This window comes from Ranitomeya variabilis, chromosome 4, assembly GCF_051348905.1.
Source record: "Ranitomeya variabilis isolate aRanVar5 chromosome 4, aRanVar5.hap1, whole genome shotgun sequence".
Lineage (NCBI taxonomy): Eukaryota > Metazoa > Chordata > Amphibia > Anura > Dendrobatidae > Ranitomeya > Ranitomeya variabilis.
This window is the reverse complement of record NC_135235.1, coordinates 36,902,068-36,917,558: the sequence shown is the minus strand read 5'-3', so window position 1 is coordinate 36,917,558 and position 15,491 is coordinate 36,902,068. Positions and strand designations below refer to the sequence as shown.

General features: G+C 41.8%; 1 protein-coding gene across 1 annotated transcript; it reads right to left on the bottom strand.

The window, feature by feature from the left end:
- Nucleotides 1–10,752: 10,752 nt before the first annotated feature.
- LOC143768362 (homeobox protein zampogna-like) lies at nucleotides 10,753–14,979 on the bottom strand. Its single transcript, XM_077257047.1, has 2 exons — nucleotides 14,543–14,979; nucleotides 10,753–12,454 (listed from the first exon to the last, which is right to left on the bottom strand). Exons 1-2 carry the CDS (start codon nucleotides 14,811–14,813, stop codon nucleotides 12,033–12,035), a joined length of 693 nt encoding a protein of 230 aa, XP_077113162.1. The 5' UTR covers nucleotides 14,814–14,979; the 3' UTR covers nucleotides 10,753–12,032.
- Nucleotides 14,980–15,491: the final 512 nt, after the last annotated feature.

Genomic DNA, 15,491 nt, shown 5'->3' with positions numbered 1-15,491 from the left:
TGCTCCAGTGTCTCCAGCATTGCCCCAGTGTCTCCAGCAATCATCTGCCCCAGTGTGTCCAGCAGTCTGCCCCAGTGTGTCCTCCAGCATTGCTCCAGTGTGTCCAGCAGTCTGCCCCAGTGTCTCCAGCATTGCCCCAGTGTCTCCAGCATTGCCCCAGTGTCTCCAGCATTGCCCCAGTGTCTCCATCAATCTGCCCCAGTGTGTCCTCCAGCATTGCCCCAGTGTGTCCAGCAATCTGCCCCAGTGTCTCCAGCAATCTGCTCCAGTGTCTCCAGCATTGCCCCAGTGTCTCCAGCATTGCCCCAGTGTCTCCAGCAATCTGCCCCAGTGTCTCCAGCATTGCCCCCAGTGTGTCCAGCAATCTGCCCCAGTGTCTCCAGCATTGCCCCAGTGTCTCCAGCATTGCCCCAGTGTGTCCTCCAGCATTGCCCCCAGTGTGTCCAGCAATCTGCCCCAGTGTCTCCAGCATTGCCCCCAGTGTGTCCAGCAATCTGCCCCAGTGTGTCCTCCAGCATTGCCCCAGTGTCTCCAGCAATCTGCCCCAGTGCCTCCAGCATTGCCCCCAGTGTGTCCAGCAATCTGCCCCAGTGTGTCCTCCAGCATTGCCCCAGTGTCTCCAGCATTGCCCCAGTGTGTCCTCCAGCATTGCCCCCAGTGTGTCCAGCAATCTGCCCCAGTGCCTCCAGTATTGCCCCCAGTGTGTCCAGCAATCTGCCCCAGTGTGTCCTCCAGCATTGCCCCAGTGTCTCCAGCATTGCCCCAGTGTGTCCTCCAGCATTGCCCCCAGTGTGTCCAGCAATCTGCCCCAGTGTCTCCAGCATTGCCCCCAGTGTGTCCAGCAATCTGCCCCAGTGTGTCCTCCAGCATTGCCCCAGTGTCTCCAGCATTGCCCCAGTGTGTCCTCCAGCATTGCCCCCAGTGTGTCCAGCAATCTGCCCCAGTGTCTCCAGCATTGCCCCCAGTGTGTCCAGCAATCTGCCCCAGTGTGTCCTCCAGCATTGCCCCAGTGTCTCCAGCATTGCCCCCAGTGTGTCCAGCAATCTGCCCCAGTGCCTCCAGCATTGCCCCAGTGTCTCCTGCATTGCCCCAGTGTGTCCACCGTTAGCTTATCAAAAAACAAAACAAAACAAAAAAAAACAAACAGAGTCTCCTCACCTGACCAGCGCTCCAGGCGGCGAGCTCCCTCCAGCAGCGCACACTCGCCGGCGACTGACAATGACGTCAGACGCCGGAGACGTGTGCGCTGCGGCCGACTTCAGCTGCCAGCCTCCAATTGGCTGGCGGCTGTTGTTAACTATTGACGTGTGCCGCCGCAGCGCCAGAAGGGGCCCGGTGAGCAGATGAGAAGGGGCCCGATGCGGGCCCCCTCTCTCTGCCCACCGGGTCTGGGGGCACATAAATGCCGGCGGGCATTCACAGTCACACTTGGGCAGATTATCAGAGGGTCAATCTGTGCAGTAGCCCAGGGCCCCCCCACACCACTGGGCCCTGGGCTACCGCCCATATTGACCCTCTGATAATCCGCCCCTGTGTATGGTGATCTGTTCGTGATCTATTAGTGATCGTTCTGTCCCCTTCATTCTTTCTCAGATGGTGGAAAGAGGCCGGGAAACAAGCGTCCAACGACTTCAGTATTGTCGATCACACTCGTTTAGCGGCCTGAGATCAGCGCTTGTAAATACAACCAAAATGCTTCTGTGTGATGTGCAATATGTTAGCATTTGGGGCCCCATTTTAAACTTTGCCTAGGGCCCCACTTTGCCTAAAACCGGCCCTGTCCGGACCCCAATGGCAGAATAATGAGTGCAGCTCTGGAGTAACACATACAGGAGGTAACTCAGGATCAGTACAGGATCAGTAATGTAATGTATGTACACAGTGACTGAAACAACAGAATAGAGAGTGCAGCTCTGGAGTATAATACAGGATGTAACTCAGGATCAGTAATGTAATGTATGTACACAGTGACTGCACCAGCAGAATAGTGAGCGCAGCTCTGGGGTATAATACAGGATGTAACTCAGGATCAGTAATGTAATGTATGTACACAGTGACTGCACCAGCAGAATAGTGAGCGCAGCTCTGGGGTATAATACAGGATGTAACTCAGGATCAGTAATGTAATGTATGTACACAGTGACTGCACCAGCAGAATAGTGAGTGCAGCTCTGGAGTATAATACAGGATGTAACTCAGGATCAGTAATGTAATGTATGTACACAGTGACTGCACCAGCAGAATAGTGAGCGCAGCTCTGGGGTATAATACAGGATGTAACTCGGGATCAGTAATGTAATGTATGTACACAATGACTGCACCAGCAGAATAGTGAGTGCAGCTCTGGGGTATAATACAGGATGTAACTCAGGATCAGTAATGTAATGTATGTACACAGCGACTGCACCAGCAGAATAGTGAGTGCAGCTCTGGAGTATAATACAGGATGGAACTCAGGATCAGTAATATAATGTATGTACACAGTGACTGCACCAGCAGAATAGTGAGTGCAGCTCTGGAGTATAATACAGGATGTAACTCAGGATCAGTAATGTAATGTATGTACACAGTGACTCCACCAGCAGAATAGTGAGCGCAGCTCTGGGGTATAATACAGGATGTAACTCAGGATCAGTAATGTAATGTATGTGCACAGTGACTGCACCAGCAGAATAGTGAGTGCAGCTCTGGAGTATAATACAGGATGTAACTCAGGATCAGTAATGTAATGTATGTACACAGTGACTGCACCAGCAGAATAGTGAGTGCAGCTCTGGAGTATAATACAGGATGTAACTCAGGATCAGTAATGTAATGTATGTACACAGTGACTGCACCAGCAGAATAGTGAGTGCAGCTCTGGGGTATAATACAGGATGGAACTCAGGATCAGTAATGTAATGTATGTACAAAGTGACTGCACCAGCAGAATAGTGAGTGCAGCTCTGGGGTATAATACAGGATGTAACTCAGGATCAGTAATGTAATGTATGTACACAGTGACTGCACCAGCAGAATAGTGAGCGCAGCTCTGGAGTATAATACAGGAGGTAACTCAGGATCAGTAATGTAATGTATGTACACAGAGATTCAATTATTAATGGAAATTATATTTACATATTATCTGTGAGATGCTGGACATTATTAATTCACTCCATCAGATATTCTATCTGCATTTCCCTCTTTCTCCTGAGGTATGAGGGAAGATTAGCCAGAACGCTATAACATCCCCTTCGCTCGTGATGTTGGCACCTCCAGGAGGCGATGATAGAGACGATTCCCGACATTAAACACCGCGGACTCTGGAGGATCCTGTGATTAATCTTCCTTTCGGCAGTGTCCATGTATTTAGTAAACATTTCAGTGTAGCACAGTAGAGCTTTCTGCCGGCGGAGTCTGAGTAATGTCAGCCATCATCACACATCATCCCGTTAATTCAGATTTTGGACACTTGCCATGATATGTTTACATAGATTAACAATGATGTCCAGCAAGTGGATCTTATTTCTAGAATTCTTCATTCAGAGCCAAAGTTCTCAACCTGTGATGTTGCGTGACGTCCTAGAAGAAGCTCGTTTTCAGGGAATCTGTTACATTTACCGTTATTAGCACTTCCCCCTCCAGTAAACATGACTAGTCACACTATATAGATTTTTATCTGGCTGATGACTGACGTTGAATTCAGGCACATAGGTCCGGTCATACATTCCCACTCAGAAGTCTAGGAAAGCTGGATAACATCAGAACAGATGTAGGACCAGTCATTGGGATCGTATAAGATTTAACAGTAAAGTTGGCCATAGACTTGTTAACGTGTCCAATTTTATTCATTTTTGTAACATAAATTATTAATAAAGGAGTCTGGTTTCCAAAGTCTCCCAATGCCCCAAAACTCTTATTTAATACCAGTGGCGCCACTAGAGTCCGATGTGCCCCGAAGGAAAATTGGGACCTGGGCCCCCTCCTTGTAACATTCTAAATCCTATAAGGACATAAGTGTTGACCCCCATCCCCCAATATGTAGTAATGTCCCCCATCCTGATATATATGACCCCCATCCTGAGCCCTTCCTGGTATATACAGTGGGGAAAAGAAGTATTTGATACACTGATGATTTTGCAGGTTTTCCCACCTACAAACAATGGAGAGGTCTGTAATTTTTATCGTAGGTACATTTCAATTGTGAGAGACAGAATCTTAAAAAAAAATCCAGAAAATCACATTGTATGATTTTTACATAATTAATTTGCATTTTATTACATGAAATAAGTATTTGATACAAAAGAAAAACAGAACTTAATATTTGGTACAGAAACCTTTGTTTGCAATTACAGAGGTCAGACGTTTCCTGTAGTACTTGACCAAGTTTGCAGCAGGGATTTTGGCCCCCTCCTCCATACAGATCTACTCCAGATCTTTCAGATTTCGGGGTTGTCACTGGGCAACTTTGAGTTTCAGCTCCCTCCAAAGATTGTCTATTGGGTTCAGGTCTGGAGACTGGCTAGGCCACTCCAGGACCTTGAATTGCTTCTTACAGAGCCGCTCCTTTGTTGCCCTGGCTGTGTGCTTCGGGTCATTGTCATGCTGGAAGACTGAGCCACGACCCATCCTCAAAGCCTTTACTGACAGATGGAGGTTGTTGGCCAAAATCTCGCGATACATGACCCCATCCATCGTCCCTTTAATACGATGCAGTTGTCCTGTCCCATTTGCAGAAAAGCACCCCCAAAGTATGATGTTTCCCCCACCATGCTTCATGGTCTGGACAGTGTTCTTCTTCCTCCAAACAATGCAAATGGAGTTGGTAACAAAAAGTTCTATTTTGGTCTCATCTGACCACATGACCTTCTCCCATGCCTCCTATGGATCATCCAGATGGTCATTGGTGAACTTCAAACAGGCCTGGTATATATATACCCCATCCTGGTATATATGTCCCCCATCCTGATATATATCTGATATATACCCCATCCTGGTATATATGTCCCCATCCTGGTATATTTATCACCCATCCTGGTATATATGTCCTCATCCTGGGCTCATAGTAGTATATATCTACCACATCCTGGTATATATGTCCCCATCCTGGGCTCATAATGGTATATACAGTATATTCCCATCCTGATATATATTCTGCATTCTGGTATATATATCCCCCATCCTGATATATATCTCCCATCCTGATATATCCCCCATCCTGATATATATTCCCCATCTTGGTATATCTGTCCCCCATTCTGGTATATATATATATACACTCACTGGCCACTTTATTAGGTACACCTGTCCAACTTCTTGTTAACACTTAATTTCTAATCAGCCAATCACATGGCGGCAACTCAGTGCATTTAGGCATGTAGACATGGTCAAGACAATCTCCTGCAGTTCAAACCGAGCATCAGTATGGGGAAGAAAGGTGATTTGAGTGCCTTTGAACGTGGCATGGTTGTTGGTGCCAGAAGGGCTGGTCTGAGTATTTCAGAAACTGCTGATCTACTGGGATTTTCACGCACAACCATCTCTAGGGTTTACAGAGAATGGCCCGAAAAAGAAAAAAAATCCAGTGAGCGGCAGTTCTGTGGGCGGAAATGCCTTGTTGATGCCAGAGGTCAGAGGAGAATGGGCAGACTGGTTCGAGCTGATAGAAAGGCAACAGTGACTCAAATCGCCACCCGTTACAATCAAGGTAGGCCTAAGAGCATCTCTGAACGCACAGTGCGTCGAACTTTGAGGCAGATGGGCTACAGCAGCAGAAGACCACACCGGGTACCACTCCTTTCAGCTAAGAACAGGAAACTGAGGCTACAATTTGCACAAGCTCATCGAAATTGGACAGTAGAAGATTGGAAAAACGTTGCTTGGTCTGATGAGTCTCGATTTCTGCTGCGACATTCGGATGGTAGGGTCAGAATTTGGCGTAAACAACATGAAAGCATGGATCCATCCTGCCTTGTATGGAGCATCTTTGGGATGTGCAGCCGACAAATCTGCGGCAACTGTGTGATGCCATCATGTCAATATGGACCAAAATCTCTGAGGAATGCTTCCAGCACCTTGTTGAATCTATGCCACGAAGAATTGAGGCAGTTCTGAAGGCAAAAGGGGGTCCAACCCGTTACTAGCATGGTGTACCTAATAAAGTGGCCGGTGAGTGTATATATATATATATATATATATATATATATATAAAACAATTCTTCTTACCTACCTCCACTTCCACGAGGTGCGGCATCCTTTACTATAGCTGGCACCTGACTTCAGCTTGCAAGCGACGCGCAGCACATAACGTCACTGCCATGCACCGCCAGTAACTTGTAGGCTGACATCATCTGCTGGCGTCTGATTGGCCGGAGAGTTCCTGCGCCTCATTGCATTTCCGTTGAATGTGTCCCCGGATGCACATCCACCCTAAATATGCGCTTGGTTGCAGTCGGTACACCCTGGTTAATACAGAGGCCCCATTGGGGATCTTTAGCTAATAGCCAAAGCTGGAAAACTTTTTTTTCACTCTGGAGGACTCAGCCTGTCCATGCAATAGACTTACATTAAATACCATGAAAACTATGCAGTGCTCTAATGGGCCTTGTGGTGGCGCCGCAGAGAAACTGAACACTTGCTGCTCGGTTCCTCTCCAGATAAAGACTGATTGATCAATTTTTAATGGTCCAAGCGGCAGGACACCATGTGCTCAGCTTATCATTCAAAAAGAGATTGATCAAAATGGTCCGGAAATCCCCATTAATGTATATATTTCATAAGGCCATCATTGGGGGGCAGTCACATTCACCTACATTGTAATCACTAGTTAAATATGTATTTCAATGTCTATGGTCTCATTATATGGGGGAGGGGAGTGAGAGGAGAAGGGGCCACTGATGGGTTGTTTGTTGACTCAGGTGAGTAGATGTCATTCATGGACTGTGCAGGGAGGACTGCGGCTCCTCTCATCCTCTTAGGATTTACAAGAAATTTGTGAATTTACAAATTTACAAGAAATGCAACAAATGATAATTAAGATGACACCCACAGGGCACAAATGATCACATCAAACTGTCATTATTATTTTTGCAACATTTATCTTCTCTCGTGATTCCAATTAAACCAGCTTAGATCCCTACAGAGAAGCCCTGAAGCCCCTGAGCTCTGTACTGTGATGTTCTACATCATCTAAGCATGTTTCAAGAGGTTCTTCACCTGATAAGGTGTGTATTAAGAGGTTATGTAACAGTGGGATTGTGTATTATGAGGTTCTGCAGCAGCTGAGGTGTATAGTTTGAGGTTCTGCAGCAGCTGAGGTGTGTAATTTGAGGTTCTGCAGCAGCTAAGGTGTTAGTTATAAGGTTAAGCAGGAGCAGAGGTGAGTATTAGGAGGTTCTGAAGTTGCCGATGCAAATATTATAAGGTTCTGCAGCAGCTAAGGTGTGTTTTATGAGGTTCTGTAGCAGCTGCGGTTTGTATCATGATGTTCTGCAGCAACTGAGGTGTGTATTATGAGGTTCTGCAGCAGCTGAGGTGTGTATTATGAGTTCCTGCAGCAGTTTTTTATTTTTTATTTTTTATTTTTCATAAAGGAAAGGTGAATTCTACAAAGACCGTGCTGTGAGGTCGAAACGTTGCACCACTTGGTGCTGGATTAAAGCCCACAATTTTTCCTTGAACTGCAGTGCTGCCTGATTTTTTTTTCATTTATATTTTGCCTTGGACAACTGCATTATTCATGAAGTATTGCACCCAAAAGCTGCTCAAGTTTGTGCTGCTATCTGTCTTTTATATTTAGATAGATAGATAATAAATAGATAGATAGATAGATAATAATAGATAGATAGATAGATGATAGATAATAGATAGATAGATAGATAGATAATAGATAGATAGATAGATAGATAGATGATAGATTGATAGATAATAGATAGATAGATAGATAGATAGATAGACAGACAGACAGACAGACAGACAGACTGATAGATAGATAGATAGATGATAGATTGATAATAGATAGATAGATAGATAGACAGACAGACTGACAGACAGACAGACAGACAGATAGATAGATAGATAGATAGATAGATAGATAGATAGATAGAGACTCAAAAAAGAGGCAGCACTCCATTGTTCAAGTGAAACATGTGGTAGGTTTAATCGACCCACATAGCCGGGCGACGTTTCAGCTCTATCTGAGCCTTTATCAAGGCTTGATAAAGGCTCAGATAGAGCTGAAACGTCGCCCGGCTATGTGGGTCGATTAAACCTACCACATGTTTCACTTGAACAATGGAGTGCTGCCTCTTTTTTGAGTCTCTGTAAATCTGGAGCAATCGTTGGACTGTTTGCCTGGGGCCTTGCACCCGAAGATAAGTACAAGTGTAGTGCTGTTCCTTTTTCTTTTTTACTAGATAGATAGATAGATAGATAGATAGATAGATAATAGATAGATGATGATGATGATAGATAGATAGATAATAGATAGATGATGATGATAGATAGATAGATAGATAGATAGATAGATAGATAGATAATAGATGGAGAGATAATAGATAGATAATAGATGGATGGAGGGATGATAGATAGATACATGGGATTTGTGATAGATAGATGATAGATGTACATATGCTGGTCAAGTTATGGCATCAAGTTAATGGAAAGTTAATGGGAATCTATATGGCCAACACATGCACTGTATGTGGAAATCTGTAAGTATCTTGATCGTGGTCTCGTTAAAACTTTATTATTTAAAGAAAGCTAATTTAACTTTTTATTAAAATCTGAATGTTGAGAATTTGATCACAATTCCAGTAATTTATTTGTATCTATTAATAATCATAAAGTGTTACTGGTAGTAGCAAGAACAGTGACTTTTCTTTGATGAATTAGTACCACAGGACCAGGAATCCCCTGCAGAGGTCTGCTATAGGACACCTCTATATGGTGTGCGGTCCATATATTCATCAGAATAATGTCATCATATTTTGCCCATCCACATGGCATAAACAGCAATGCTATTTTCAGAGGCATGAAATAACAAATCAAGGGACATTAATATTAATATGGAAGAAACACAGAAACTGGAACTTGATAGCTGATCCTTTTACAAAGTGATCGATAGATAGATAGATAGATAGATAGATAGATAGATAGATAGATAGATAGATAGGTAGATAGATAGATAGATAGATAGATAGATAGATAGATAGATAGAAACTAAAATTGTCCAGAACACTATGAATTCATATCAAAACGAAATATGAATTTATATATTATTGTTTAGAATTGTATTATATTTTTCTGCATTTATACAGTGCATGGAATAATCTAAATGTAATCATGATGAGTATTATTCTAAGCTTATTTTTATGTTTATCATTTATTTATTCATATTCATGACTCTTCTTAAATAATTATTAGTTTTCTGTTTTTCTAGCATTATTTTTACTTTATTAATCCATTCGTTTTCATAGTGTAAACTCAATTAATAAAGTTATTTAGTATTCAACTGGTTGCTTCATTGTTTATTTATGTTTGTTGCTTTCAACGTGATTTTCCATATTACAATCATTTTTATGAATTGATTTGTATGTATTTATTCAATTCTACTCTTTAAATATTTTGCTTACAATTGATTAAACTGTAGTAATATGGACAATCTGTTTTTTTTTTTTCCTTTAAAGTCCAATTGTCAGTCAAAAGTTTCTTAAACAGGAGGGCACTTTAATTGTATATTTTTAATTTAAGGCAATTAATTATATTAGGAACATTTCTGTACTGCACATTATAACTGCAATTAATAAAATGAGTGATAGGATTTGGCATAAGGCAACTACATAATTATTCTGAAAGGGTAATATTATAGTATTTGTTTTTGTATGCTTTTATTTTACATTGAAACTGCAATATATCTATATTTCTATATATCTCTTTCTAGGTATGTTTCTCATGTATCCTTCTATTTTTTATCTATCTATATATCGTTTTTCTATATATAACTTTCTTATATCTATTCATCTATATATAATCTATTTCTATTGATCTATGGATGCATTATCTATATCTATGTATCTATCTATAACTATCTATTATCTATTATCTATCAATTATATTTGTATCTATATATCTATCTGTTATCTATCTATTATCTATCTTTCTATCTATTATCTTTCTATCTGTCTATTTATCTATTTATCTATTATTTATCTATCATCTATCTATTAGCTATGTATATATTATCTATCTATCGTTTATCTACTATCTATCTGTCTATCTTTCTATCTATCTATCTATTTTCTTTTTCTTTCTATCTATTATCTATCTATCTATCTATCTATCTATTATCTACCATTTATCTATTATCTATCTATCTATTATCTATCTATGTGTTATCTATCTATCTATCTATCATCTATCTATTTTCTTTCTATCTATCTATCTATCTATCATCTATCTATCTATCTATCTATCATCTGTATATTATCTATCTATCATCTATCTATTTTCTATCTATCTATCTATCTATCTATCATCTATCTATCTAGCTATCTATCATCTGTCTATTATCTATCTATCTATTATCTATCTATGTGTTATCTATCTATCATCTATCTATCATCTATCTATGTATCTATTTATCATCTATCTATTATCTTATCTATCTATCTATCTACCTCTCCAACCTATTTATGCAACCTGTTTAGTTTATTTATCGTGGATGTTTCTCTCTATGATAAATCAATAAAGAAGTGAACAGATTTACAGATCCCATAGGATTACAAAGCGACACTTTTTATTTACTAATAAATTACAATCATGTTCAGTGGATCTAACACAATAAGTCGCGATATATACAGTAAACAGATAAGTGCAGAGCGATCTCCTGATGGGAATCCACCAGATCACAGATAACAGTTCACAGTCAGAGCTATTCCTACAAATGAGGGTAAAATCCCGACTTCAAACAAATGCTACAAAAAAATGTTTAATTATCAGAATATTATTAGAATTATCATTAGAGATTTTCTAATTTAGAAAATTCACACAGATATTTACACACCGAATGCAGCCGCCAGCAGAACTGGGTGTAAAATAAGGACACCCTGGTCAATAAGATGGAGCCTCCTGTGTATGACATGGAAACCCTGGCAGGTAATCATGTGATATGGCATGGACAGCTCATTATGTGATATTCACCCCCCTATACAACTCATGGCCTCCTCTGTATGTAACATGATAGATCTATAAAGTCCCCTGAGACCCCTGTATATCACATGGAGGCTCCCTGTATAAATCCTGAGGACCCCTGTATGTGACATCACTATCTGTAGATATGTGCCCCTCCTGATCACGTGGACACTTTAGGATCCATCCTGGCCCCCCTTTATATATTCTATATTATTTATGAGTATCCCTGTGATGACATTAATAATCCAGCATATACATGGGCAGCTCTGTACATAATAAGGGACACCCATATATATAATATAATAATATATTAGGGAGACCCCGTATATTACATGGATTCCATAGTAAATGATAGGGATGTGATTACTTAGGGATCTAATATGAATTCCCTGCTGAGGACTTTACAATGCTGTCTATTGGAAGGAAGGAATAGGCAATCTGTGCCCTCCGTTTTCTGCTGATAAATTACAACTCTCTGCAGCTTGTCGGGGCATGCTGGAAGTTGTAGTTCTGCAGCACCTGCAGGGTCAAGGGCTGCAGTGGCAGATATCTTGCGATTTGCATTTGTCTCTGTTATGCCACATTTACAAGATACAGGGTTAAACGATTTCTTGAAAACCTACAAAGGCAGAAGCCCCCCTCCCCCATATTCCTCTGATTCAAGAATGAATGGGAAACCTTTCTGGTACTTGTAGTTCCACAGTAGCGGTAATACACATGGCAGGAGAGCCTCGGGTCCTGGTCCTTGTTGGTTGCTGTCACAGGAGAACTAGATGGTGACTGCATCTTCTCCAGGTCACACAGTTTGGGTGGTGGCTGGTTCTGCACAGGCTGTGATGTCTCTTTCCTGAGCCCCCCGGGTGTTAGATGTGGGGGGACCAGGCAGGGAGGCGATATATAAAGGGGTAATACTGGTATGCCTGGTATAATGACAGCAGAGAGGGGCAGATGGCCTCCTCCGGGCAGCACTGTCTCTGGTCATCCTTCACCAGCACCCTGACTGCCACCTGCTTGGCCGGGCTCTCCTGGGGCCTCTGCTGCTTGGCCATCAGCTTCCTCTTGGTCTTGTATCTCCTATTCTGGAACCAGATTTTGATTTGGGTTTCTGTAAGTTTCAGGGCAGCGGCCAGATCTGCCCTCTCAGGTCCAGACAGGTATCTCTGCAGACTGAACCTCCTCTCCAGCTCATAGACCTGGGCATGGGAGAAGGCTGCCCGGGTCCTCTTCTTCCCAGACCTCTGCTCCTCCTCCAGCTTGTGCCCCACACACAGGTCAGGGCCATCTCCTGCAGAGGAAAGGGGCATCATACACAGTGATGTAGAGCTGACACCGACAGACAGACAGACAGACAGACAGACAGATAGATAGATAGATAGATAGATAATAGTCAGATAGATGATAGATAGATAGATAGATAGATAGATAGATAGATAATAGTCAGATAGATGATAGATAGATAGATAGATAGATAGATAGATAGATAGATAGATAGATAGATAGATATATAGATAATAGATAGATAATAGTCAGATAGATGATAGATAGATAATAGATAGATAGATAGATAGATAATAGTCAGATAGATGATAGATAGATAGATAGATAGATAGATAATAGATAGATAATAGTCAGATAGATGATAGATAGATAGATAGATAGATAGATAGATAGATAGATAGATAGATAGATAGATAGTAGATAATAGTCAGATAGATAATAGATAAATAGATAGATGATGATTGATAGATAGATAGATAGATAATAGATAGATAGATAGATAGATAGATAGATAGATAGATAGATAGATAGATATGAGAAAAAAAGGAAAACAGCACAAAGAAAGTAACAAAAAAGTGGGTCTTTAATGCCTGGACGGCGTGGCAACGTTTCGGATTTTCCAATCCTTTTTCAAGCCAAAAAAAAAGGCTTGAAAAAGGATTGGAAAATCCGAAACGTTGCCACGCCGTCCAGGCATTAAAGACCCACTTTTTTGTTACTTTCTTTGTGCTGTTTTCCTTTTTTTCTCATATTATTGGAACCACTTGAACATTGGTCTGGAAAGCTTTGCACTGCAAGTGTGGTAATATGATGCTGTTCTAATTTTTTCAATATAGATAGATAGATAGATAGATAGATAGATAGATAGATAGATAGATAGATAGATAATAGTCAGATAGATGATAGATAGATAGATAGATAGATAGATAGATAGATAGATAGATGATAGATAATAGTCAGATAGATGATAGATAGATAGATAGATAGATAGATAGATAGATAGATAGATAGATAGATAGATGATAGAAAAAAATAACAACAGCCGCACCATGGAATATTGGTTTCACTATGTAAAATATAAAAAGGCAGCATTGCAAATAAAGTGTAAAAAAAGACTAGGAATACTTTTATTACCCCATCTCAAATGCAGGTCACAAGTTTTGGAGATGGGTCACTGAAAGTATCCCCACTTTTTTGTACACTTTGTTTGCAGCGCTGCCTTGTTATATTTTAGACATATGATGGATAGATTGATTGATAGATAGTTTGGAATTAATCTCTTTAGATAGTTAATTTAGTAGTTTAAATTTATAAATAAATAAATAAAAATGTGTATACATACTGAGAGATATAAATAATTGTGCAATATATATTTTGTTAATTATTTAATATCTATTGTATATCTATCTATCTATCTATCTATCTATTCTTTTATATACCTATTTGTTCCCAATAATAATTGTAATCTAAAAATTCACATATAATATATATATATATAAAATCAAAACTTCTAGAACCAAAACGACGCCATTATTGGCTATTGAATGGCACTTTTTTCTTTCCATCTGTTGTCTATCTATCATCTATCTATCTATCTATCATCTATCTATCTATCTATCTATCTATCTATCTATCATCTATCTATCTATCTATCTATCTATCTATCTATCTATCTATCTATCATCTATCTGTCCTACACATAACATATTCGTTATCTTTTATTCCCATAGGTTCTGCTGCTGTGGACGGACACATGATTCTTTTAGGTTTTATCCCTATAACCCTAGGAGATCACTTCTTTATTTCGGGATCTCTGTGAGAATTAGTCACTGACTATGAGTAGATTCTTTGTGATCCAGCTTCCTCTGGATCCCATAATTTTCCCTACATTTTTCGATATTACTACAGATCACTCTCAGGAATGTTGTGTCTCCCCAGTAACTAGATGTATCTACAGCTATCACGATACATTGTGAATGTATCGGATATAATCGGCACATTATCGGCTTCCCTGGTTTTTCCTTTCTATTTTTAGATGATACTATAAACATTACATCCCCGATGCTCTACGTGTGGCTCAGTGGGAATAACGCACCGTCTGACTGCGGCTCTTGGTCGCTGTACCATCGCGATTCCTCCCGGCTTTGTCTGCCCTGATCGCTTACAGTATCGGCCACCGATAAGTCGGAGGCTTTTTCTCCGGGATCGCAGCTTTCTCCATCGGTCTCGGCCGGGGGCTGCTCTGTAGACTCTTCCTGCCCCGGATCCTCGGGGTCTGAGCTCTGGTTCTTGCTGCAGTTAGTGCAGCTCATATTTAATATGTCCCGGATGGAGAACGACGTGGGATGGACACTTCTGTGCGACATGGTCGGGCATTCATAGATCCAATAGTCGGTGCCGGCACGGTCCACAATTCGCCCGGAGCTGGAGGAGACTGGTGCAGAATGTGCAGAGACTGATCCCCTCCCCTGTGCTGGGAGGACACAGAAACCCCCTGCAGGCGGCTGTAATGTAACGCGGGGCTGGACTCAGGTATCAGGAAGCCAGAGCTGGGACACTGGCCCAGAGCCTGCAGGGGGCAGGAGGGGGGCAGGAGCAGGGGGCAGGGGGCAGGGAGCAGGCAGGGGACAGGGGGCAGGCAGGGAGCAGGCAGGGGACAGGCAGGGGGCAGGCAGGGAGCAGGCAGAAGGCAGGGGCAGGTAGGGAGCAGGCAGGGGGCAGGCAGGAGGCAGGGGCAGGCAAGAGGCAGGGGCAGGTAGGGAGCAGGCAGGAGGCAAGCAGGAGGCAGGGGGCAGGCAGGAGGCAGGGAACAGGCAAGAGGCAGGGAGCAGGTAGGAGGCAGGCAGGGGGCAGGGAGCAGGCTGGGGCAGGCAGGAGACCGGCAAGGCTTATACTGTGGTGATGCCTCTTTATTACGTGCCCCCAATCAAAAACTAAAGCTGAGTGATTTTTTCTACACAATGTAATTATTGCCATCAACGGTAATGATTATTTATGACATTGGCTATCTATCCTAATGGAGGCCACTTAAAATGACTTCCTCC

Excerpts from the sequence above, each read along its gene's own strand:
- LOC143768362 (XM_077257047.1), bottom strand. The coding sequence starts at position 14,813 with ATGTCGCACAGAAGTGTCCATCCCACGTCGTTCTCCATCCGGGACATA. Across the intron at positions 12,455-14,542 it reads CCAAGAGCCGCAGTCAGACG|GAGATGGCCCTGACCTGTGT; the intron begins GTGCGTTATTCC and ends TTTCCTCTGCAG.